Raw genomic sequence first — 26,692 nt, 5'->3', positions numbered from 1 at the left:
TGCTGCCCAACTTCGAGAGGCGTGTTCTTGGGGCCGGCCTTTGACGTCATCATCTGTTTAGATTTGTGAAGTGCCACTGGTGGAGTTTTCCGCCAACCTCTTCTGGTGTCTGTGTGTGAATGCCGCACTTATGAAATAGCACGCTACAAACACTACCCTGTAACGTAACGGTTCTACGGACGAGGAGGAGACGCGTTCGCGTTCGGGCTGAATCTCCTGAGTGGTGTCCTTTCCGCATGTCTGAACGTGACGGTCACCTGCACTTGGATTTACACTAGGATATCTCCATAGTTAGCTAGCTAGTCGGCTTCCTGACTGTACGCAAAGGTAAGTCAACAGCAGCTTGAGTACACACCGAGTTAGCTAGCTACCTAGCTTCCAACCACGAGGGGGTAGCTTGATGGGTAGTTAGCGCTACCTAGCTACATGAAATGAGAACAAATCCCGCCAGTTCTGACAGGAGATGCAATATTTTTGCTTCGGATCTCTAACGTTAGCTATCTAGCTAGTTAACATTACCGTGCTACGCAGTGAGCGTTCGCTATACATTCTGTCTGAAGACTGTTCTTGGTTGACAGTCGTGGGTGACGTTAGCTATCCATTCTTTCTCATTCTAATATAGCCTGGTTGTCGTGGTATACGACAACCAAGCTAAATTGTCTCACGATGCTGTCCTACATTGTGAAATTATATAATCCGTCCAATCAATAAACGTTGGCTAGGCCAAATGTATAATATGATTGAGCTATATCGTTACATTAGATTGAAACAACCGGCTAGCCAAATGGTTACTACTGAGTCTACTGCTGTTGTTTCCAGCTAATCAATCAAATCAACTAATTAGCTTTCTAGCTAACCGCCTCACTGATAACTACAAATCGAGAACATGTGCGCCATCCAGTAAAGCTTCATGGCTGGTTAACTTTCCGAGTCATTTACCCATGTGATCTGACTCGAAGAAAATATTTCAGGGAAACCAGTAAATCGTGGATGATGAGTAATGTGTTGTGTGTAACTAGCTAACGGTATTAGCCAGGCGGTGTGGCCAGCGTGCGCGATTACATCTTTGTGTTGTCTGGAGCCTCGCACGCCTCCACGCATATGCATAATTTTCATTTTTAGCCAGGCCAACGAAAGGATATTAACTACTAGGCATGCCAAACGCAGTGTGAAAGACATTCTCTTGAACCCTTAATTGATATAAATTGATCTGTGCTAGAGCATCCTTTTCTGCGATAAGTCATGGTTACTATTGTTACTAATGGTTAAAGGTAGGTTTCGCCAAATACTGGCATAACTACCTACATTAACGCATTAGTTTTGTTTTTGGAGCTGGTTATGTGCAGCATTGCAACGTAGTCGGTGTGAAGTATTTAGTGGTAAGGAAGATTGATTAATGGTTCGCAGTAGCTTGATACCGTGTGACAAAAGATTAAGCTACTTGGTCGCACTGTGCTCTCACCATGCGGTAGTCTAATTTTTGAAGTGACCATTCGTAATGTTAAATGTAGAAATATGAACACGTTTATAATTCTTCTGACTCTGAACACTTTTGGTAACATTCTCGTTATTGCTAGCTGGTTAAACGTACATTTGGAGATGGATGTAATGCATCTTGGGATTCGCATGCCACGTCGTTGTCATAATAGTAGATGCTTTCTAAAGGGACTGTTCAAAAAGTAGAAACTTATAGTTTGTCAGTTACGGGAAGGGAACTGGAAATGCCGTCCCTGACTCGAGGATACGGGTGACAACAGACACCCTAGAGGACAGAACGAGATTTATTAAAATTCCTTTCTAGTGTAGTGTTTTTGTTATTAAATGCCTGCAAAATGATGTGTCTGCCTGGTAATTCAGCGTACGCGACGATAGAAATGGCACGAGAACATTTAAAGCCGCAACCTCTCGCGGGGCTGGGCAGCGGGAGCGGTGCCAGATTACAAATGACCAAGATCGGGATTTCTGTCCAGAAACTCGGCTCTCTATGCAGGAGCGCTTTGAGTCTTATATTAGCAGTGACCTCTATTAGCGGAGACGGCAGGGGTACCTGTTGCTCGTATGGAGAATCAGACGGAGAAGGAAAACTTACGTTCATTAATGCAGATTTTGAGAGGTTCCTCTGTAGGACTTTCTCTTGTGGATTCTTTAGACCTGCGTTAGTGGTACTGGTCATTGAATGTGTTGAGGGTGGGCTGCCGAACCCACCCTCCTGGAAGATGAACCCTCATCCATGGTTCATTTCAACCTGATTCTACTAATAAGCAGCTCAATGAGAACTCTAGCTCCTCAATCAGGTGTGCTTTGTTAGGGTTGGAGTGGAAACCTATAGGACAATATCCAGGAACAGGTTGGTTAGCCCTGCTTTAAAGGCCTTGATCATTGAGCGGCTTCTTTAGAGTACATCACCATGGTAATAGTTTCCGTTTTATCTCCTTTAGTTTTATTTGTCTATCTCTGTGCTTATCTCATCCTCTTCCTGCCTCATGTATCCTACCATCCTCTCTCGCGGTCTTGTCTCTCGTGCATGTTGTGTCGTCCTCGCATCTTAAAACGTTTGACATTGTGGTACTGGTTCTGTTCGTGCCGCTGCGGTGAGCATCTCCAGCTGTCTGAGCATCTGAGCTGGTAAAGGAACCCAGTTCCTGGACATCTACCGTCCTGTAGGTTTTCGTTCCAACCCTAACAAAGCTCACCTCATTCAGCAGCTAGGGATCTTGTTGAGCTGCTAATTAGTGGAGTCAGATGCGCCAAATTAGGGTTGAAATAAAAACCTACAGGGCGGTAGACCTCCAGGAACAGGGTTGGTTCTAAGCCATTGGGAACCCACTTCCTGGAGGACTGTTAGGGTTTCATAATTGTGTGCCAGCTTCTGCTCTTAATTAGTTCATTAAGACGGGTGTTTGCGTCAGGAACTCCAGGAATTCCATTGTTTCCCTCCACTGTAGACCTGGGACACCGGTTGCGTGGAATCTGGCAAAACGGTGACATTTAATACCTCCTTAAAAAAAAAAGAAAAGAAATCCAGATGTACTGCTCGCCTCCTAGGGCCACATTTGGCTGTCCAAGATGCAGACTGACTGACGTTTTCTTTTAGGTCTGCAACTGTCTGCACTGCTAGACACGGCTTTCCTGACCTGTCATAATACCATCGTTACCAGTTCACGTCGATCAGTTGTAACAGCTTAGTACTGTAACGCCAGTTGGCCTTTTTAAAAAGCTGTCTTGGGAGTATAGCCAGAGTACAACAGACAGCCCTGGCATTCAAATTCCAGTGAACGTACGAAGACAAAGCAGCGCTGTGGTTCTTTGGATGGTGTCAGACTGCGGTGTGAGTAACGCACTGTAGCTGCATTGTGGACAGGTGAACGCCCGGCCCTTGTGAGGACACGCCCGCGTAATGATGGGTTGGGCCGTGGAGGGACTCTGTGCCCAGCTCGTGGAAGTCCCTTTGTGTGCGGCTGGGGAGATTTCCCCCAGAAGGCATTCCACCGTATAATGAAGGCCACAAACGGCTTAACGAATGAAACAGGGCTTACATTTTACAAACTTAGCCTCAGTCTTCTGAGAGGAAGCGGTAGTCTCCCGAGCTGTAAAAGATACTCGACAGCTTCCCCACATTGACCAACCACTGAGTTTGAGTGCTCTGTACTTCAGTGTGCTGCACTGTTGGTAGTTCTAGGCTGGCGCACGTGCGTCCTCCTCCGCTTCTTTTCCTTTGCACAATCATTGTGCCCGGGTACCCAACCTACCAGAGGGGGCGATACCACGCGAGAAGGAGGGGGCATATCCTGCCAAATGAAACCCTCCTAGTGAATTAGGAGCTGCCCCACAGGGCTGCTCACCACAGGCATGCAACTCTCAAAGAGCATTGGATTCCACTGCTTGAAATTAAATTGTTGGAAAATGTTCAAATTTTCAAGAGTAATACAAATCCCTTACAATTAAAATGCAAACCGTCCCAAATTGAGTTTTGTCAACATTCTGTATTCCGAAGTGCTTACCATCTCCACATTAACCTGGTTACTATTGATTTAAAACTGGGATTTTCAATCAAATAAATAAATGTCTTGTTAACCTTTTGCTACATTCTGCTGCAAAGTAATTTGTTCAAAAATAAGGTCACGGAAAGTTCTTACAAAATTTTTTTTTGAATGCCCTTGCAAAATCTTTGAATTTAACATTCGCGTAGTCCTGTTAAACCAAAATAACCGTCGAACAGTGAATCACTTTAGAAAACTGGTTTGGTTGTCCGGTGATTTTCTTGAGTTATAATGGCTTATAGTAATTAAAGTACAGAACTCTCCGGGGGTGGGGAGGGGGCGTGATTTATTGTATAGTATCGTGTTGTGTGTAGTTTGACCAGCTAAGCGCCGCTGCTGTTGTTAGCCTAGTTACAGTGGAAAAGGGCAGGGACAGAAGCCCGCTGCGTTCGTAACAGGATTAGTGTTATAACCGGGATGCCAGTGAAGCGCGTGTCGCTGGACCAGCATTGTACCGCGCGGGAAGCCCGTTGGCAACGCCTTCGGTAGCCACGGTTACGAGGCTGCTGCGTACCTTAATCCGACGGCTCCCCGGGAAGTGAAGTAATGGAATAAATATTTTCGTGAATTAGCGAACTGAGAAGAATGTTTTAGCCACCGGTGTTCAAAAGGCGCTACCCCGCCGAGGAGATTTAATGCGTAATCTTCCTGAGTAATGCGCCACACCCCCCAAACACCCCCCCCCACCCCCCAATCAGCTCAGGCTATTGAGTGAAAAGTCATGCTATTACAGGAGGAATTAAATGCAAAGGGTACCCTTTCAAACTATGTAGGTCAGCAAAAGAGATCTAAGAGAAATGCACAAATCTACATAGTCTGGAACATACTGCACATTTATCTTGGGGCTTTTTTTATGGGCTTGTGTAATGTGGTGCAACGCTGGTCCATACCATTCTAGAAGAGGAACTCAGAACGCATGCAACTTCCTCTGGTTGGAAAGGGTGGAATTGTGAGTGCTGTTTATTGAGTTACTGAGTGGGTTATCATTTTTTTTATTATTGTTATTTTAACATAATGAATGTGATGTTTTGTTTTGTTTTGTTTTTTGAAGGGGGGGGCATAATAGTGTAGGTTTGGATTTCCTGTGAGTGTGATTTCACATTGACTTTTCAGGCTTTGATTGTTATACTCCCACGTCCGAATTTTGAATTTCAGAGAAATAATTGTGTGCATGTGTGTGAATGTGTGCTCGTACATGTGTGTGCACTCTCATAAGTGCATACATTGCCATTTTGTGTCGTTTTGTATGTGCTTGCTTGGATGTGTTTGCAGGCATTTCTGTGTTTTCTGGTTTGTAGCAGGAGCCCCCATGATTATCGCTCTTGATGAGACAGAAATGGCAGGAACATCTGCCCATTAACCTTCATTAGCTTCAGCGCTGTTGCGAGCTACTGTGCTGACTGCTGTGTGGTGTAGAGCTGCACCGAGCCTCGCTGCGCTGGGGAAATGATCTCTAATTTGTCCTCTCCGTCTGTGCAACGGTGTTATTTCTGTCCTCGATGCGGTCCTATTCCATTCTGTAATTGGCTTAATTACCTAGGGTGAAACCACATCTCTGCAGCCACATGAACGGAATTATTCCATCCACCCTCTCGCCGAACCTCTGCAACTCGCATTTAGTTACCGGGGAAACGGTTCGCATAGCTTCGAGCGAGTACGCCCGCGCAGATGCACACGTACGCACGAGACACAAACAGACCTGGGAATTTCGTTGTCGACAAAACTGGTAAAAAATTCGGTCGCAAGTGCAGGTGAACTGCTCCTGCAGGGGGCAGCAGTGAGAACTGATTGTTCAGCCGGCTCATCTCGGTTGGACCCGAGTCAAGCACTTTATTTGAAATGTTTTTTGCCCTTTAATTCTGGTAGCCAATAAGACAGGTTTATATGTATGCAGACGAAATGTTATTCAGTTTGAACTAGCAGGTGTTTTTATTGTAATATTGCTGAGGAAAGCTGTAGCCTCAGTGATGGAAAATGTTGAGTCAGAGTCCAGGGTTAGAGGACCAGATGGGTCCACTCAACCAGCTGCATCCACAGGGAAATAGTTGATTCAGCATTTTTAATGTTGACTGTGTTATAGTGACATTGCAGGGTTTTTTAAAACATAAAAACAACTCCTCATCTCATCTTTTGTTGCAGTTTTCATCAGAACTTAGTCTAGACAAGTAAAATTCCAGGAGATTATTGACAATTAAAAAAATAATAGTAATCACCATTTTATGCTTTGTTCGTTTAACCTTTGATTTTGTTATAATTGGATCCACTGAGCCGGGCTTATAAGTCCTGGCACCAAATTCCTGAAGGTTTCCAAGCTGTATTTTACATTTTACATCATTTGGCAGACACTTAGACTCCAGAGTGACTTACAGAAGTGCTTTGAACTTCAACAAAACAAGATTGTAAAAAAAAAAAAAAAAAAACTCAGACGACTACTTTTCACAGAATTAGTGCTCATTTTTTTTTGTTTTGTTTTTTAGGGGTGGGTGCAGTCAGAGTAGAGTAAGTAAGCATTTGGAAAGCTTTAATTGCATAGAGCACAGGTAAAAGTAAATAAGGTAAGTGTAAGATAGGTAAGTGTGTAGATGTTGACTGAAGAGTATGTCTGTACAGTAGAAGACTTTTCTCTTTCTCACCCTCTCCTTCCTTCTTTCTCTCGACAAGTCTAATTGGTTCTGTCGCACTGACCGGAATTACAGTCCTAGTGTTGGCGGCAGCTTGGGGCGAAAGAAGTCTCAGATTTAACGTGAAAAGGTCTTGAACATCGGACGCTTTCTGCAAAGCAGACATGAAACGTGGATGAAAAAATTCACTTTTATTTCGTTTTTGTTTTTGTGTCTCTTGCGGTCTGCGGTAGCGCACTGTGGAAGCCGCTCCTTCCCTTCTCTCTCTCTCCCTGGGGGGGCCGCGGTCTCGCAGACCTCCCGAGGCTCGGCACGGGAGCGGGACTGGTTTGCGATACTCTGCGCTCTCTTGTGTGTTTCTGGGGAACGCTCCGTTCTCCCGCCCCTGTTACCGAGCGACAGGGAGGGCCCGGCCGCCGGTCCCGTCTCCGCTGGCGTGTCCCAGAGTCTCCCTGTACTGGCCGCGCTCGCCGAATCTGTGCTTCGTCCACGTTTTCCCGCGTTTAAAGATTTTCACCGCGGTCGGCTAATCTCGCGTGGTGCATTCTCTTGTTTTCGAGCCTGATGGCTTCTTGCCACGTTTCTCTTTGGTTCTGAAAAGGGAATTTGGTTTTGTTGGGCTGTCGAAGGTAGTTTTAGAGCAGAGGTAACATTCCCAAGGCCTTTCCGGCAGGTTTAATCCCCGCACCCAAAAGGGTGTGCGTCTATTCACACGAACCGGAATGTTCCAGATATACCTTTGTGGTGAATTCCCAAGGCAAAGGTAAATGCTTTGAAAAACGGGAACAAGGAAACCTCAGAATTCTGAACAGGTTTGCATCGTGGCTTGTGGTAAATTATTCTCTGTGTTGGAAAGTGGGGCGGAACTCCAGATGTGACGTGATGTCACGTCCTGTCTCGGAGCACCCTGATAAGAGTTTCGATAGAGACGTCACGCGCACGCCTTCCACTCCTCTCAATGACCCCGGTCCCCCTCTCCTTTTCTCCCACCTCAGCAGCCTTGCTCCCACTCCCCCCCCGGCTGTGCGTGTGGCCTTGCACGTTTGCGCACAGCTTTGCAGTCTCGCTCCAGCTGCGCAGTCTCCAGCGCAGTCTCCAGCTGTGGTGTCAGGCTGGAGGTCCGCCCCTCCGTATTTCCCCCTGTCCTGTGGGAAACCACCGGAGGGGGGGGTTTCCTCGTCACCACGGCGGGGGACTCCAGCCGTAAAGGTTGCAGGTTCGAATCCCCAGCCGGCTTGCTGTGCCCATACTGCGACCGGCCTGAGACTGATGGTCTGCCAGTGCAGGTGTTCAGGCCGGTCCCTGCTGTTGAGACTGAGACTGAGACGGAGCGCCAGATGTGTAACTCAGCCCCGCCTGGCGAGCGGCACGCTGTTGCGAATGATCCACCGGGTGACTTTTGTCCCGTCTTCCCGCAGGTGAACTTTACGACCCGTTCTTCGGTCATGTGACCAGCCGCGAGCGGACGGGTGATTCATTATTGGCCGCATACTGACCAGAGAGAGAGAGAGAGAGACAGAGTCCCGGTGGACGAGCGAGAGAGAGAGAGAGAGAGAGAGAGAGAGAGAAGAAGCGGAGTGCGAGACTCCGAAGAGAGCGGTCGGACGAGCGCAGAGGGGACATGGGCGTGGGGAAGAACACCATGTCCAAATCTTTGGACTCCGCGGGGGACGCAGAGAAATACGAGGAGGACACCAAGAACGGAGAGGACTTTTACCCGATTCCTGTGAGTACTGTGTGTGCGCGTGTGCGCGTGTGTGCGTGTGTGTGTGCGTGCATGTGCGTGCGTGTGTGTGCGTGCGTGTGTTTGTTTGTGTTAGTGTGTTAGTGTGTTAGCATGTGTGTTTGTTTGTGTCAGTGTGTGCGTGTGTGTGTGCGTGTGCGTGTGTGTGTTTGTTTGTGTTAGTGTGTTAGCGTGTGTGTTTGTTTGTGTCAGTGGGGCCTGTTATGATCATTGAGTGTGTGTGTCTTTACTGTATCCTGTACAGTACCGTGTATTCCTCCAGGTCAGTGTGCCTCTTTGTGATTACGGTTTCTCACACCCCCACCCTGACTTTGTTCCCTTTATCTGAGCACTGCACACTGCACACTGCACACTGCACACTGCACACTGCACACTGCACACTGCACACTGCACACACTTTCTTACGGTCTTTAATGGATCGTGCCAAATTCCAGCCTCAGAGTGTTTAATCTCCACACAACCAATGTCTGTATACCTCCATCCTTGTGATACTGCCTGGGAACTAGTCTCCCCCACCCCCCCCCCCCCCCCCCCATGGGGTTTACATGGCACCCCATATAAACACACAGAAATATACACCACACAAACAGCACACAGACCACACACACACACGCACACACACACACACACACACACACACACACACACATACCACCAATGCAGCACACAGAGGCCCAGGCAGCCTATCCCGTGGCTGTAAACAGCCCCCCCTCAGGTGTATGTGGTGAAACAGGCTTGGGCAGGCAGTCACTGAGTAAAGCCGGTGATAATTACACTGCTCCTCCTTTTAACAGGAAGCCGGGTGTCTACTTACGCCTGTAGTCACGGCAGGAGAGGCAGCGGTACGCCCACCTGCCCCTGCCCTGTCCCACCTCCTCTGGGGGGAGGGGGGGGGATTATACTGGTGCCAGACGCCTCCACCCTTGTCACAAAGCATCTCTTTTAGAATCAGCCACCATGCTGTACATATCCGAATGGTAAATGGACTGCATTTGTATAGCGCTTTTATCCAAAGCGCTTTACAATTGATGCCTCTCATTCACCCATTCACACACACACTCACACACACACACACACACACACCAACGGTGAAAGGCTGCCATGCAAAGTACCAGTCAGCTCATTGGGAGCAATTAGGGGTTAGGTGTCTTGCTCAGGGACACTTCGACACGCCCGGGGTGGGGGATCGAACCTGGCAACCCCCCGACTGCCAGACAACCGCTCTTACCTCCTGAGCTGTGTCGCCTCCAGCAGTGTCCATTGGCCTGGTGCTGTATGTCTGGCACTCCACACCTGTTTTAGACGCACCTGAGCGTGGACACACACGTTTTAGCCGCGGGCATCATGTGCAAACCGTAGCAGACCGCTTTGGGGTCCACCTCCCTCGTTCTTGTCCCCTGTCTGCCCCCCCCCCCCCCCCCAATCCCTGACCCCCCAGTCATGCCTGTCCTCCTTCACTTTATTTCCCTCTGCACTTTCTCCTCTATTGCTGTCCCAGCTGCCATCTTTAAATAAAGTGAGGGGGTATTCTCAAGCAGGACATTTAAGCTACTGAAGAGGGTACCAGTCAAGTAGTACTTATCAAGGGGTGGGGCTCACTGGGGTTTGGGGTACATTGCAGGCATTTTAGTAGGCGCTCTTATCCAGAGTGACTTGCATTGTATCCAGTTATAAGGCTGGATATATGGAGCAATGCAGGTTAAGTACCTTGCTCAAGGGTACAACGGCAGTGTCCTATTGGGGAATCGAACCTGTGACCTTTAGTTTACAAGACCAGCTGACTTACCCATTATACTACACTGCCGCCCGTACAATAAAATAAGGTAGGGCATAATCACAGATGATAATAAGACTGTCCTAACGGACAACTTGAGCGTAAACTTTGAGTCACTGAAAAGGGTGCCGTTTCTGTGTAAGATCTGGAAAGACCAGGCTAATGCATGGCTAATGAAACTCATTAAATCATTGGCATGATGGCGAGACAAACATCTCCTCCCCCCCCCACCTCACCCCTGACCCTCCTGGCAAGGACACCGGGTTCTCATGGGAAACCGCTGGAGGCAGACGCAACAGGGCCGGCCTTCCGACGGCCTCCCGCTCCTGCCCCCAGCTCCCAGCATGCCTCGCTCCCTGCCTTATCTAAAAGTGGGGGGTCGGAGGTCAGGGAGACCACCTGCCTGTGTTCCTCGTCTGTGCCTTTCTCACGGGGCCCGTGTGCGTTCGGTACAGTCTGTGCCTCAGAGAGGGGAGCGGGGAAGGGGAGTGTGTTCAGACATCGCAATAAGCCATTAGTGCCTCCCGCGTTCTCTCTCTTTTCTCTGACCTTTTCCTCCTCTCCGTCTCTCTCTCTTTCGCTGGCCTTCTATTCAGAAGGGTTTCTTTATGTTTGAGAGAGAGAGAGAGAGAGAGAGAGGGGTGGGCACAAAGGGAGAGAGAGAGAGAGAGAGAGAGAGGGAGGGAGGTGGGCACAAAGGGAGAGAGTTCTGTGCCCCACAGGTGGCTGTACTTTCATCCTGTATTATTCCACTCTTCCACTTTTATACTGTAATAGTCCCTCTTTCATTGTGACGGGAGAAACTTGGAACGTTCTGCTTCTGTGTGTGTGTGTGTGTGTGTGTGCGCGCACCCATGCATCCATGCCTGCATGCGTCTGTGCATGCATGCATGTGTGTGTGCATGTGTGCACACGTGCATGAGTGTGCATATACATACACGAGTGCATGTGCACTTGTGAGTGTCCATGTGTGTTTGCACGTATGAGTGTGTGTCCGAGTGTGTGATTGCATTTGTGAGTGTGTATGTGAGCGAGTGCTTGCGTTAGTTATTAGTTATTAGTCATAGTGCGTTCGTGTGCGTACTCCTCACGCCCGTGTCCCCGCTGCAGGTGGCGGGTAATGGGGAGGCCCAGTCCAGCCCAGACCAGGACGCCGAGGACACAGAACTCATGGCCATATACGCCAAGGAGAGCCAGGCGGCAAAGAGGGTGAGGAGGAGGAGGAGGAGGACCAGGGCCCGCGGTGTCCGCCCGGGGATCGCTGCGGGGCTGTGGAATACCGCACCCCCGCTCGCGCTCTGACCCGCACCCCCACGCTCGTGCTCCGACCTGTCCCCCCACCCCAGCCACAACCCCCCCCCCCCCCATCCCCTCGCCGTTCATGCTCCGACCCGCCCCCCCACGCTTCATTAACCCAGCCAGCCGCAGGTCCACCGATCCCCCATATCACGCGGATGCGTCCGTCCCATCAGGGCTGAGCGCGTCGGCCCATCCGGGTGATGCTGCGGTCGGTGCGTCTGCTGGTGCTCGAGCCCCGGACACGCCTCTGCTGTCAGTCACCGGGGGAACGGGAGCACCGATTGGTCCTTGTTCTGGGGTTCTTTGTGTATTTCACTGAGAGAGTCTCTCTGTACCTCTCTGCCCTCTTCCTAAATCTCGATCAGTCAGTCAGCCAGCAATCTGCCGATAAGGAAATTTAATTTGTAATTTAAGAGGTTGCAGGTTCAAACACCAGCTTGGGGGCACTGCCATTGTACCTTTTGGAAGTAAAGCATTCTGCCTCAATTTGTTCCGGTCATTGTCCAGCTTAATAAATGGACTTGCCTGAATAAGTATTGCCAAGCAAATAGGCAGTGAAGAAAGAAATGCAGTAGAGCAGGGGGCTCATCCTGTCCCAGAAGGCTCTGTGCTGGCTGTTTTCTGTCCGAGCAGCGAAGCAGCCGATTCGCATAATCACAGTTCCTCAGTCATGTCCTTGCTCGGCTGAATCAGATGTTTCAGCAGTAGAGTAGACCAAAAGTCAACCCCCACACAGAACCTTCCGGATAAGATTAGTCACCGCGGCTGCAGAGCTTCCTCCAGCCTTGGAAGCAGGGCTTTTCTGACCTAGCCTTGCTTAAGGGTGATTTGACATTACGGTACTGAGTGATCTGAATTCGACGGAGTCTCAGTTGTTCTCATAGCCCTTTCAACGCCTGGTTTGTCCCAAGGTGTAATTGGTGGGATACCAAAAAAAAAAAAAAAAACGAGCCATTCTTGGCAAATGCAGCAGTTTTGCCACGCAGAGCCTGTACCAAGGAAAATAAAATATTGCCGCGTTCTCATATAAACACAATAACAAAACCCTGAGATACGACTGGACACGGTCACGGTCAAATCGTTAATCTGGAAGAGGCCCGCGTACTTCCATGGTATTACACAGGTGGCGGGTAGTAAATATCATACTGGAACACGAACACGCGTTTTGTTTGTTCTCTTTCTACTGCGAGCGAGTGCGCAAGGTTTCGGCCAATGTTTAGTCTCTGTCAGGTCAAACAAATTGCCTTGGTGAAGATTACAGCGCTTCTCCAGGGTTGTCATGAGGCCAAGGCTTGGCTGGGCGGGGGGGGGGGGGTCGGTTCTGCACTCGGCCTCCATCCACCGCACCTCCTTCGTTGCTTTCCACACGGTGAACATTTCTCTCTCTTCACCGGTTGGAACTGCTGACCGGTTTTGGCTTGTGTTTCTGTTGACTTGTGTTTCGTTAGTGTTGTAGGTGCCATTGACATTTCCTGCGGAATTAGAGGGAAATGTGAAAATGCAATGCGAAAGCTCTGTGGCTGTTTTTTGCCAAGGTTTCGCGGAATGCAGTTGCTCAAACAGATGTGAAATGAGCGCAGCACGGGTTTGGGGAGATCCCCCCCCGCCCCCCCCCCCGCATGTCCCCAATGTGGTCTCTTCTTCCATTTGGGTCACTGTTTCTCTCTTTGACTCTCAGCACATCATAGAGAGGTTAGTATAATGTCAGAGAACCAAAAGACATTTTTGAGCGTTTTATTGGGCATGGTGAAATGGATGCTCTCTCATTGCATTGCTTTTGACTGTTGTGTGTGTGTGTGTGTGTGTGTGTGTGTGTGTGTGTGTGTGTGTGTGATGTAGAGTTCCTTCTCTGAGACGGTGGACAGTGCAGATGATCTCGATGCTCAGCGAATGGACATGATCTACACCATCGAGGACACGCCTCCCTGGTACCTCTGTCTATTCCTGGGCCTGCAGGTGAGTTTGTGCACTAAATTAACTTTACCTCGCATGCACACACACACACACACACACACACACAAACCTGCGCACACTCACTCGCTCACTCACACACATGCACATTCACAGAAGCACACTCAAACAAGCATATTTCACATGGACACAGGAGTGCAAGCACACACAGACACACTGACAGAGATGCATACTCACCAGGTCCTGACCTCTCTTGCTCTCCCTTTCCCTCTCTTCTCTCTCTCTCCCTCTCTCTCTCTCTCTCTCACTCTCCCCCTCTCTCTCTCCCTCTCTCTCTCCCCCATCTCTCCCCCCATCTCTCTCTGCAGCACTACCTGACGTGTTTCAGTGGCACCATCGCGGTGCCCTTCCTGCTGGCAGAGGCCATGTGCGTGGGCTTTGACCAGTGGGCCACCAGCCAGCTCATTGGCACCATCTTCTTCTGCGTGGGCATCACCACCCTGCTGCAGACCACACTGGGCTGCCGGTACGCGGGGGGGAGGGGAGGGGGGGGGGAGGGGGGGGGAGGGGGATTGGGTGGGGGGGGGGGGTCAGCTTGCTGTTTGTTTTTCAAAAAACGTATCGGTAAAAACATCTGCATTCATCATGACCTATTTAAAGTTCCAAAAGGTCTGGGGCTGCCAAGTATGCAAAAGAATCAGTGTAATGCAAAAAAAAGTTCAAAGTGGCTGCAGTTCACAGACAGTTGGCCATTCCAAATTGGGGTTATTTTTGCGTGCTCGTCGTACGTTTCGTTCTCCGGCTGTGGCCACAACGGGTCATACTGGTCTTCCGAGGTTTCTCTCTTACCTCTTCTGCCAGAAGATTTGCAGAGCGGCTGGTGGACAACACCATGTGACCACTTCTCTCTGCTGGCCTCTGCGCTGCTAACCCAATAGAGCTGACTAATGCTGCTAACCCAATAGAGCTGACTAATGCCGCTAACCCAATAGAGCTGACTAATGCCGTTAACCCAATAGAGCTGACTAATGCCGCTAACCCAATAGAGCTGACTAATGCCACTAACCCAAAAGAGCTGACTAATGGCATTAACCCAATAGAGCTGACTAATGGCACTAACCCAATAGAGCTGACTAATGCCGCTAACCCAATAAAGCTGACTAATGCCGCTAACCCAATAGAGCTGACTAATGCCACTAACCCAAAAGAGCTGACTAATGCCACTAACCCAAAAGAGCTGACTAATGCCACTAACCCAAAAGAGCTGACTAATGGCACTAACCCAAAAGAGCTGACTAATGCCACTAACCCAAAAGAGCTGACTAATGCCGCTAACCCAATAGAGCTGACTAATGCCGCTAACCCAAAAGAGCTGACTAATGCCGCTAGCCCAATAGAGCTGACTAATGCCGCTTACCCAAAAGAGCTGACTAATGCCTAGGTTAATAATGCAAGACAGCAGAATAATGTTGCTAACACAAGGTTACTAACCCAACAGAGTTGATGATTTGGCAGTAATTGGCTGTTTTCAGTGTCACTGGTGATGTTCTAAATCAGGGGTGCACAACTCCGGTCCTGGAGGGCCGATCTGCGTGCTGGTTTTTGTTCCAACCGATTCCCATAGATACAGTTTTCTGACAGCTCTATGAACTACGCCACTTCACTCCTGTGCTTGAGCACAGTAAAATCTCTGGGATACACTTGCAGTCTGCGGCTGTAGCTGGTGCCTACACACGTCAGATCAAGATATGTTTGGGCTAATTAAATAAATGTTGGCACAAAATCCTGAAATGGATTGGCCCTTGTTGTGCACCCCTGTTCTAAATGCATGGTAGGTGTATGCCTGAACAGCCAGTTAGACCTTCATTAAAACCTGGCTCTGCAAGTAAACAGTTTAGTGAGTACTGTAAGTTGTCACTGAGGTGTACTCATTTCGAAAGCTTTTACCTCCCACTCCATCGACTGCAGAGCACTGTTGTATCTTCATCTTCACTGTATCTCCTCATCTTTTGGTCTGTTTTGACTTCTGTTCACCTTTCACCTCTTTTTCTTCCTCAGAGAGAAACTTGCTTGTTTCTTTCTCACTGTGAGCTTCCTCTTTCTGCACTCATCTCTTTGCCACATGTTTTGAGCACCTGTGAGTTGTCAACTGTCCCCAAAAAGGCCCTTAAATATTATTTCCGTAAGAACTTAGGCACTTCAGTACATTTTAGGATATGTTTACATGTAATTACATTCCACCTTATATTTGCAAGTTTACCGGGGTTTGTTATGTTGAGTGGTCGAGAAGGGGTCTGCCTGTAGCCTCACTGGTCTGCGCCCAGCGGGTAACGCTGGTATGGTTAAGGGGGAACGAAACGCGACCATGTGTGGCCGTCCGAACACGGGTACCTCTGACTCGCTATCTCCCTCGGGACCTCTGCTGGATGCACCTGTAAATGCCCCCCCCCTCCCCCCCCTTGTTTCTAGTCATCATGTGCCACCTGATCTCCCTTTTGCAAATTCAATGAAGTCCTGTGTCCTCCTGTTGAGTCCCCCCCCCCCCCCCTCCCTCCCCAACCTATCTGCACGGAATGGGCCAACCGTTACTTCTTAGATGTTCAGGTGGGGTAATGTCGTGTTCAGGCGTCATGTTCAGTGTTCAGGTGAGGTAATGTCTTGACGTTGACAGCTGGCTCAGAGTTTTCCCGGCCGTGGTGCTGCAGCTTTGGCCTTTGGTCGGCTCTGCTGTGTTTTTGTTCCGTATCCTCACGGATCACCTCCAGGGCTCACAGCGAACCACAGGCCCTTGGGGGTGGTCGTGACGAAGGTTGACGCGACGACGGACGCTCTCCGGAATTTAGGCAAAACGGCAGGCCCGTGCGGGCCAAGTGGCCTGTCTTCATCGTTTCTGTCTTTATGTTTCTAAAATAGAGGGGAAGAAAAACTGCCCTCAGGAATAGAACTTGGCCAGTGTGGGTCGGTTCAGTCCCTGAGGTTGGTTTTCATATTTTGGCAGCATGGAACGGAGCAGGACGCACCCTGCACTGGCTATTTTACCACTGCGTGTGTGTGTGTGTGTGTGTGTGTGTGTGTTGTGTGTGCGTTGTTTCCATAGCCTCTGACCTGAAAGTCCACAGGGCTCTGCTGCTTTGCTTGTGAAGACCAGAACGCTGGCTTTTGAAAGACCCTCCTCGCTGTCTCTGGTTATTGTGCTGCAACACTTGTGTCTCTGCAGTGTCATGCATCGCAACTTAAAATCATTTTAGTGAACGCAAAGAGAGGGACTCTGGAAAGAGAGAGAGCGAGGGAGGGAGGGAGGGAGGGAGGGAGGGAGGGAGGGAGGGAGGGAGGGAGGAAGTGAAAGGGTTGGGCAGACTGATGATGAGCTGGTCATTTTTGGTGACTCATTCTTGTAAGTGGGTGAATTGTGTGGTTTTCGATTCGGTTGTGATCCTGACCCGAAATAGATAGTTTTTTTTTTTTGTTTGTTTTTTTTAAACCACACTTTCACAGATGTCTGCTGTCTCTCCTCCAGCAGGGTGGGAGTTTGAGGTAAGCAGAGGTCGTGGCTGTTTGTGTGAAAGGGGAAGTGGCGCCCCGTGAGTTTTTTTCGGTTCATTTTCCTGCCCCACGCGTTTGTCTGGTGACCTGTGAGCCGTGCAGTGACGAGCAGAGAGAGCGGGCTGCAACGCACGCCAGTTTCGTGAACGACAGCAGAAACGGGAGTTCACTTCATCTTTCCTTTCAGTGAGAAAAACGGTTATTCCTCTTTGTAATTCCTCTTTTTTTTTTATTCTTCTCACTTATTTCTAGTTATCCTGGTCAGCCACCTTATGGTTTTGTTGGCACTTTTTTTTGGAGAACAGCTGGTTTTCTAAATGCGGACCTCGGTCTATCAGCTGAGCTCTCTGGCTGAAGGACTGGTGAGGATCTATGGTGCTGTGACAGCCTGATACCTGTGACCTTTCTCCCTCCATCCACTCCTCTACCATAGCCATGCCGACCTGGCAGAGCCCCCTTGGACGTTTGTGGTGACACCGTGTGGCCAACATGCGCCATTGCAACACGGAGCTCAGACTGACCTCTGTGATTTTAGTGTGTCAATCGGGATGTACAAGTCAAAACTGCTCACACGGCACAGAAAATTAAAATGTATAGAAATTATCTGTTTTTTAATGTTATCAAATTAGAAGTGTTTGTTCCCCCGTTTCTCAGCTTTTCTCGCTCTCTGTCTCTCTCTCTCTCTCTCCAGCCTCCCCCTGTTCCAGGCCAGTGCTTTTGCATTTCTGGCTCCTGCTCGTGCCATCCTGTCCCTGGATAAGTGGAAATGTAACGCCACAGGTAAATTTCACGCACAAACGCATACGCAGGCACACCACACATGTACACACACACACGCACACACACACACACACACACACACACACACACACATACACTCACTCATTTCACTCACTCACCCATCCATCACACAAGCACAGTGCAAAAACATTATAACATCCCATACGCATCACCCCACGCACGCACATATTATGTGCACACAGGGGTATCTGGGAATATCAGCCTCAGTTGTAAAACTCTTTCTTTCTTTGTTCTTGTGTTTCTCCCTCCCTCCATTCTCAGCTGTCCCGGAGTTCAACAGCACAGAGCTGTTACACACCGAGCACATTTGGTATCCACGGATACGGGAGGTAAGGGAAAGAGTGGAGCGGTGGTGTTATTGATCCTCCTCCTTCATACTCACTGCACCTTGGACTGTGACGCACTGTGGACCTTCCCATGAGCCATTTCCTGTGACGCACTGTGGACATTCCCATAAGCCATTTCCTGTGACACACTCTGGGCCTTCCCATGAGCCATTTCCTGTGACACACTCTGGGCCTTCCCATATGCCATTTCCTGTGACGCACTGTGGACCTTCCCGTAAGCCATTTCCTGTGACACACTCTGGGCCTTCCCATATGCCATTTCCTGTGACACACTCTGGGCCTTCCCATATGCCATTTCCTGCGACACACTCTGGGCCTTCCCATATGCAATTTCCTGTTAAGCACTCTGGACCTTCCCGTAAGCCATTTCCTGTGACACACTCTGGGCCTTCCCGTAAGCCATTTCCTGTGACACACTCTGGACCTTCCCGTAAGCCATTTCCTGTGACACACTCTGGGCCTTCCCATAAGCCATTTCCTGTGGGGGCACGTTCACTCAGAGCACCTTCATTGCCTCCCCTCTCCCAGATCCAGGGGGCCATCATCGTGTCGTCCCTGATCGAGGTGTGCATCGGGGCCCTGGGGCTCCCCGGGGTGCTGCTCAAATACATCGGCCCCCTCACCATCACCCCCACCGTGGCCCTCATCGGCCTCTCTGGCTTCCAGGCTGCTGGGGAGAGAGCAGGGAAGCACTGGGGAATCGCCATGCTGTGAGTGGAGCTCAGGGTCCCGTTAATACATGCATTACGGTAACTGCATAGTCGCAGGCTCAGGAGAATTCCTTTGCAGATATTACGGTAACGGTACACTTGTACACATGCAGGTTCATTCTTCTACATGTATTATGGTGACCACAAACATAATTAAAGTAACTACAGACTTAATACCTGTGCATCAGGGTCAGAATCATTGCTTTACACACGTTGCAGTTACCAACAACTTCCAGAGTAAGGGCCCTGCTTTTATACACATTACGGTTACCACACTTTCCTAGTAAACGAGAAGAACATTAGCGTCAGTGATGGTGCTTGTAGGACGGTGGTGAGCGACCGGGCCGTACCCCTCTCTCTGCAGGACCATCTTCCTGGTGCTGCTGTTCTCCCAGTACGCGCGCAACGTGCAGCTGCCGCTCCCCGTCTACAAGTCCAAGAAGGGCTGGACCTCCTACCGCCTGCAGCTCTTCAAGATGTTTCCGGTGAGTTCCGCAGGCGTGAGGCCTAGGGGACGGGGCTCGGACCAGCTGATACGAAATGTTCTCTCTCTGTTACTGGAATGTTTTGGTGATGTGACTGTAACATTTGTGAGAACATTTTGTATGGGGGTGGGGGGGGGGGCAGTAGTGTTTTGGTTGTGAGGTGAATGAGAGAGTTTTGGGCAGCCCTGCTCAGGGAGCTGTTGTAGTGTCCGTGTAGTGTGCTGTGCTCCTTTCTATCTCTCTGAGTCACCTGTCGTTTCTCTTTCTTCCTCCCTTTCTTCCTCTTTCCTCTAAGGCATGTGCATACTTGCTGTAGTTGTAGTCATGCCTGTGTGTCATGGATGTTTGTGTTTGTGAATTTGGGGACTAACACGGTATCTCTTCCTCTCTCCCTCTCTTTCTCCCTGTCCATCCCTCTCTCCCTCTCTCTTTCTCCCTGTCCATCCCTCGCTCCCTCTCTCTCTCTCCCTGTCCATCCCTCTCTCCCTCCCCCTCCCTCTCTCTCTCTGCCCCTCTCTCTCCCAGATAATCATGGCGATCCTGGTGTCATGGCTGCTGTGCTTCATCTTCACGGTGACGGACATCTTCCCCCCGCAGAAGGACCAGTACGGGTTCTACGCCCGCACCGACGCGCGCCAGGGCATCCTCTCCGCGGCCCCCTGGTTCAAGGTCCCCTACCCCTGTGAGTGCTTTAGGGAGTTAGTCAGCTTGTTTGAGTGAGTGAGTGCCAGCCCTGTGGCTAACGGTTCTGTGGTGTTTGAGCGATGCACTGATTCAGTCCTACAGCTAACGATAGCGTGCCATTTGAGTGATTCACTGATTCAGTCCTACATACAGCTAGCGGTACTGTGCCATTTCAGTGATTCATTGATTCAGTCCTACAGCTAACAGTACCGCGCCATTTGAGTGATTCACTGATTCAGTCCTACAGCTAACGATAGCGTGCCATTTGAGTGATTCACTGATTCAGTCCTACATACAGCTAGCGGTACTGTGCCATTTCAGTGATTCATTGATTCAGTCCTACAGCTAACGGTACCGCGCCATTTCAGTGATTCATTGATTCAGTCCTACAGCTAACGGTACCGCGCCATTTGAGTGAATCACTGATTCAGTCCTACAGCTAACAGTACCGCGCCATTTGAGTGAATCACTGATTCAGTCCTACAGCTAACGGTACCGCGCCATTTGAGTGAATCACTGATTCAGTCCTACAGCTAACAGTACCGCGCCATTTGAGTGATTCACTGATTCAGTCCTACAGCTAACGATAGCGTGCCATTTGAGTGATTCACTGATTCAGTCCTACATACAGCTAGCGGTACTGTGCCATTTCAGTGATTCATTGATTCAGTCCTACAGCTAACGGTACCGCGCCATTTCAGTGATTCATTGATTCAGTCCTACAGCTAACGGTACCGCGCCATTTGAGTGAATCACTGATTCAGTCCTACAGCTAACAGTACCGCGCCATTTGAGTGAATCACTGATTCAGTCCTACAGCTAACGGTACCGCGCCATTTGAGTGATTCACAGATTCAGTCCTACAGCTAACAGTACCGCGCCATTTGAGTGATTCACTGATTCAGTCCTACAGCTAACGATGGCGTGCCATTTGAGTGATTCACAGATTCAGTCCTACAGCTAACGATACCGTTCCATTTGAGTGATTCACAGATTCAGTCCTACAGCTAACGGTACCGTTCCATTTGAGTGATTCACTGTCCTGTAACTAACCGTACTGCGCTACTTGAAATAGGATTCAGCGCTTCAGCCCTGTAGCTGGCCTGGGAGTACTGAGTAACCAGCTGTCTGCGTCTGGCCTTTACCCACAGTTCAGTGGGGCCTGCCCACCGTGTCGGCAGCGGGAGTGATCGGCATGATGAGTGCGGTGGTGAGCAGCATCATCGAGTCCATTGGAGACTACTACGCCTGCGCCCGCCTCTCTGGCGCCCCCCCGCCACCCATACATGCTATTAACAGGTACTGCAGCCCCCCCCCCCCCCCCCCCAAAAAATGATATCCCAGCCACCGCACACCCCCCATTCCTGCCAGCTGTTTGTTTAATTTATGTATGTATTTGGGCACACAGTCGAATGCATGATGACTTCATCAAACTGTTATATGAACAAATGCGTTAAATACATTACAGCAGTGGTACAGCAAGTTTACACTGAAAAAGGTGACTCTTACCATCTCGCCCCACTCAAAACCCGCGCTCCCCTCTCCGTCTCCCAGGGGGATCTTCATAGAGGGCCTGTCCTGCGTGCTGGACGGCGTGTTTGGGACGGGGAACGGCTCCACATCCTCCAGCCCCAACATCGGGGTGCTGGGAATCACCAAGGTAACGCCTCACTTGTGTGCACAATGAGTGACGATGTCATCGATGACGTCATCGATGACATCATCGGTGTCCATGACGCTGGGATCGCTAACGCTGCGATTACTGCGTTAGCATCGCTCCCTGCTTTCGTCGCCCGGAGTGACTGATTTTATGACTGTTTTTATTAGCTTAGCGGATAAGGTCCATATAGAAAAGAGGCAGAATAGCAAACAGCATCTCCCCACTGCCTTCAGACCACGGTCAAAGTGGCCTTAACAGACTGAACTGTTTGGAGTCAAGACCGTGGAAGCTATTGATAATTTGTCCTTCTGTTTCGATGTGCTGCATTTATTGTTAACTTTGGCAACATAAAACAATTAGCAGATAGGAATCCCCTATCCTTCACAGAAACGTCGTTCACATTTTCTCTGTGCGGTTCTTTGCCTATGTTACAGCCTGTCAGGCAGCCTTAAACTCACCAGCCTATACCGCTTTGAGTTCGCTGTTCCTAGCAGGTTGCAACCTACAGAGATTGTGATTGTGACCGTCGTGCAGCCTGACTTATTATAGCTCACATTTTAATAGTTCCAGAGAGCAGCAAGGGCTCTTTGCTGGACTCGAACCCGCAACCTGAGCGATTTGACAGTCGAGTGCAAACACGGCCGGGCAGTTGAATTCAAAACGCAGTGATCAAAAAAATGTTTGAGTAGGAGCGCTTCCTGGACTCAAATTGAGTTTGTTTGAGGTGCTCTTTGGATGGGATACGTATAGACATCAAAATAAAAGAAAACTCCGAGGCACTCTTTTTTTTTTTAACAATTATAAAATGCCTTTATTGTTGTGGCTCGGTCGTATTAAACCTTAGACCTTCGAAACGTATCGGCTTTGCCCCAAAGCGTAAAAGCGACCTCCCGCCGTTAGCGGTCGCGAGCCCGCAGCTCCCCCCCCCCCCCCCCCCCGTGCGGTTGAGAGCTGGTCCCTCACGGCGCTGTTTCCCCCCCCCCCCCGTGTGTCCTGCGCAGGTGGGCAGCAGGCGGGTGATCCAGTACGGGGCGGCGCTCATGCTGCTGCTGGGCCTGGTGGGGAAGTTCAGCGCCCTGTTCGCCTCGCTCCCGGACCCCGTGCTGGGGGCGCTCTTCTGCACCCTGTTCGGCATGATCACCGCCGTGGGCCTCTCCAACCTGCAGTTCATCGACCTCAACTCCTCCCGCAACCTCTTCGTCCTGGGCTTCTCCATCTTCTTCGGCCTCATGCTGCCCAGCTACCTGAGGCAGAACCCCCTGGTCACAGGTACGGGCGGAGCGAGCGAGCGAGAGAGAGAGAGAGAGACAGGGTTTGGGTCTGTCTCATTTCAGTTCAGTTAATTTCAGCCAGTTCAGGAAGGAAACTGAAATTCTGCTGATTAATTTAGGCAAATTGGCGTAATGTTCTATGAGAAATCCATATCCCCCCTTCACCCACATTTCCTGCATTGATATATGATTGAGCACTGTCGTGCTAACAGCTAGCTTTCAGGGTTCTTTTGTTTATTTAATGTTTTTACCCTCCTTATGTAAACATTATTGGCCAGTCACTAATCTTTCTGTTCTCTCTCTCTCTCTCGTAGGCATTGTCAGTATTGACCAAGTGCTGAATGTGCTCCTGACGACGGCCATGTTTGTTGGGGGCTCGGTGGCGTTCATTTTGGATAACACTATTCCAGGTGAGTGTGTCCTGGCTCTGGGCTTTAGCCTCTGCACACACACACACACACACACACACGCACACATATGCACACATATGCACAGAAACACATACACGCATGCAAATTTCACACAAACACGTTCAAGGAGGTTCAAGGACACACAAACACACATGCACACACACATATGCAAGCTTGCACACACCAGGCCCGCGCTCTCTCTCTTCCCTAAAATCATGCATGTTTGTTATGGTAGCACTTTGCCAAAGTACATCATTTTTTAAAAGCAGAATTTTAAGTTGATGAATAGTAATTATCTCCCCCCCCCCCCCCCCCCTTTCCTGCAGGCACTCCAGAGGAGCGTGGTATCAGGAAACTGAAGCTGGGCTCGGGTCCTGGGGGGGGGGAGCTCGAGAGCCTGCGCTCCTACGACCTGCCGTTCGGCATGGACTTCCTGCGCAGGCACCGCCTCTTCCAGTACCTCCCCATCAGCCCCACCTTCACGGGATACCGCTGGAGGGGAGCAAGGGGGGCGTGCCGCAGGGGGATGGGGAGGGGCGGAGGGGGAGAGGGAGGGGGCGGGGCGTGCAGTGGGGACGAGAGCAGCGTATAGCTGGGAGGGATGGGGCGGGGACAGGGCAATGCCAAATCCACGAGACATTCCAGTTTTTTTCGGTTTTTGGTTTTAGGTGTTTTTGGTGACGTTTCCCCCTCCATCATCGTTGTTACTGTGGGGGCCACAGTTTAATGTGGGACAGTTCCGTTTTGTGCCAGTAGAGGGCGCGGCTGCTTCATCCCAGTCACTCCCCAGCTCGTATATATATATCTTTCAGAGTATCACGGTTCTAGTTTAGGCCTTTTGTGCTTTTTTTTATATTTTTGATTTTTTTTTAAAGGCACGCACCTCACCAACCCTCACACTACATTTCCCACAGCGAACCGTTAGCGCGGTCGAGCCCAAACTCACACGGCTCGAGGCGGACGGCCTCGAAGGAACGTTTGTTTTCGAAGACTCTGAAGGTCGAGTGAGAGTTGTTCCGAAAACACGGAACCCAGGGGCACCCTTGGGAAGAGTTTTTTGGGGCACGTGCCGGGTGTTGATTTCTCAGTATCACGAGGGCCAGCTTGGGAGAGAACACTTTCCCTGGGGCTTGTTTTCAAGCACTTCCTGTCGCCAGGACACGTTAAAGGTTTAAATCCAATCTCCAAACGGCTATAAACGCTTACCTAGCTCAGAGCACAGCCTTGTGCCTTCAAGAAACACCGGGAAACCTTTTTATTTTATTTATTTTTTTATTGTTTAAAGTGCAGAACTGCCTGCGCGTTCCCCCGTCCCGAAGCTGTGCTGTGACTGTGTCCCGACCGTGGCTCCAGACCGAACGCAGACCCGGCCCAGACCGAGCCCGCAGACAGAGGTCCAGAGCAGGCACGGAGCTTAAAAAGTCTGCTTCTGGGAAAAGAGTGCGAGGGGTTCTGAAGACTGATTCTGAGAGCTCCCCCGCTCACCGGAGAGAGGAAGCAAGCTGCCCCTGGATCGGGGTCTGGACCGCAGATGTTTTAGCAGAAGACAGACACGCGTGCGCACACGTGCGTGCACACACACAGATGCACACACGCTCACACACACACACACACACTCTCAAACGTATCCTGAATGCATGCCAGTGGCAAGGATATGCTGATGCAAGTGGCTTCTGCAAATGCAACGCAGTGTTTTTGTCGTATTTGTTTCTGCGCTACTTTTTGCCGCGGGTGGGTGCACAGAAACGTACCCGTTCAGCAGTGCATGCATCCTCCTACACCAGTGGTCTCCAACCCCTGGTCCTGGAGAGCTAGTGTCTGCTGGTTTTTGTTTTCACCTTAAGATCAGCACCCAATTGAGACCCAAGACACCAGGTGAGTTGAGTTAACTGTGTAGTCAACTGCTCTTAATTGATTCATGAAGTGCAGAGTCACTATGAAAACCAGCAGACCCTGTAGCTCTCCAGGACCAGGGTTGGAGACCACTGCTCTACACACTCTCCTGAAAATGAGACCTCCACAAGTGCCCTGTCGCTTGTTGGCCTGAGTGTACACACCCAAATCAAGCTTACACTCCGGGTCACCAGACCCAGAAGCAGAAGTGAGAGTTGATGCGATGTTCCTCAGCCACCAGGCTTTTGAGACGGCGTGTAAATTTTACACTGTTGCTTATTTGTAGTAAACGGGCATTATTCTACCTACGCAGCACCTCGTAAGATCTTACAGGGGTCTGTGTGCTCATTTGGGCCGTGTATGTTCTTTAAAACAGTGTTGAAGGTCAGACGATTCTACCTGCAATTGCATGTTTACGATTCTCATTGCGGTTAGTGTTACTTTTGTCGTTCTCGTGTAGATTTATTTTTGTTTTTTCTTTCCTGGCTTCCGGGTGGAAGCGTTCGTTCTGGTAAATCCTTCAGCCTCGATTTTGCACATTATTTGGCCGCGTCTTCTTTGTTACAGTTTGTGTATTTCCTTAGAGATTTGTTGTTCTGAGAATGCAGTGCTGCCCGGGTTCATAGTATTTATTCTGGCTGACTGTGGTGACCAGCGGTTCAATGGCCGTGAGCTCATTAGAGGGTACTAGCCTTGCTTTGATATCGTTTTTGTGGGAAAATCATTGCTGCGTTGATCTTCGGAAAAGGATGTACAGTAGTTAATCGTTAAGCCCAAGCTCCAACTTCCTAAATTCTGCTCTCTAAAGGGAAGTTGGTTGACATGCTGAATGCACATTCGTCCGCATTGGCTTGCCTTTGTATGCTCTTAGTAGGCATTGACTGAAAATGATCTGTGGAAATATTATGTAAATGATGGTTTTGATGTTGTACTGTTATCAAAAGTGCTTTCTCAAGTTTAGAGGGAGTGCGAGGCCCTGTAGTTCTATTGTGGCAGTAATGGGTGTCATCTAGCAGCCATTTTCACTGTCCATTCCCCAACCTTCAGTCCCCCTTCTAAGCCTCATTCTGACATCACAGGGTGGCCTTCTCCATTCTGAGTATCATTGTGATGTCACAGGGCGACATTCTCAATTCTAAGCCTCGTTATGACATCACAGGGTGCCATACTCTAGTTTTATGATGTTGCAAATTACTTGTTCCTCCCAACAGTTCAACTACAGACAGAACTAGCTAGCGAGCTGGGTTTTGCTGTGTAAAATTAGCCCAAGGGGAGTGTCGGTTTTCTAGAGCCCCTTGCCAAATGGAAAGGTTGAAAAGCCAGAACTTGTAGCCAGACTTTGCTTTGGTTTTATGGACCTGAACTTGCTGTCCTCTTTGGCATGACAAAATGAGTTTCGTGAGGGTGTCCCCAAGAGCGTCAGTTTTTGCGAATTAAATTAGTGCCAGTATTTTACTTTTTGTTGGTCATTCCCACGCTAAACTGTTTATCCCCTGATA

The 26,692-nt window shown here is 49.7% G+C and overlaps 1 protein-coding gene across 1 annotated transcript; it reads left to right on the top strand.

The window, feature by feature from the left end:
- Positions 1-27: 27 nt before the first annotated feature.
- Positions 28-23,892, top strand: LOC118212985 (solute carrier family 23 member 2-like). Its single transcript, XM_035391566.1, has 15 exons — positions 28-327; positions 8,080-8,387; positions 11,290-11,388; positions 13,318-13,434; positions 13,758-13,915; positions 17,624-17,712; positions 17,995-18,062; positions 18,609-18,790; positions 19,155-19,275; positions 19,801-19,957; positions 21,111-21,258; positions 21,514-21,619; positions 22,621-22,888; positions 23,205-23,300; positions 23,627-23,892. The coding sequence occupies exons 2-15, from the start codon at positions 8,283-8,285 to the stop codon at positions 23,890-23,892; spliced, it is 1,980 nt and encodes a 659-aa protein (XP_035247457.1). The 5' UTR covers positions 28-327; positions 8,080-8,282.
- Positions 23,893-26,692: the final 2,800 nt, after the last annotated feature.

The sequence above is a fragment of the Anguilla anguilla genome, chromosome 14 (genome assembly GCF_013347855.1).
Source record: "Anguilla anguilla isolate fAngAng1 chromosome 14, fAngAng1.pri, whole genome shotgun sequence".
NCBI lineage: Eukaryota > Metazoa > Chordata > Actinopteri > Anguilliformes > Anguillidae > Anguilla > Anguilla anguilla.
This window is presented reverse-complemented; position numbering and strand designations above follow the sequence as displayed.

Excerpts from the sequence above, each read along its gene's own strand:
- LOC118212985 (XM_035391566.1), top strand. The coding sequence starts at position 8,283 with ATGGGCGTGGGGAAGAACACCATGTCCAAATCTTTGGACTCCGCGGGG. Across the intron at positions 21,259-21,513 it reads CCCATACATGCTATTAACAG|GGGGATCTTCATAGAGGGCC; the intron begins GTACTGCAGCCC and ends TCCGTCTCCCAG. Across the intron at positions 21,620-22,620 it reads GGGTGCTGGGAATCACCAAG|GTGGGCAGCAGGCGGGTGAT; the intron begins GTAACGCCTCAC and ends TGTCCTGCGCAG.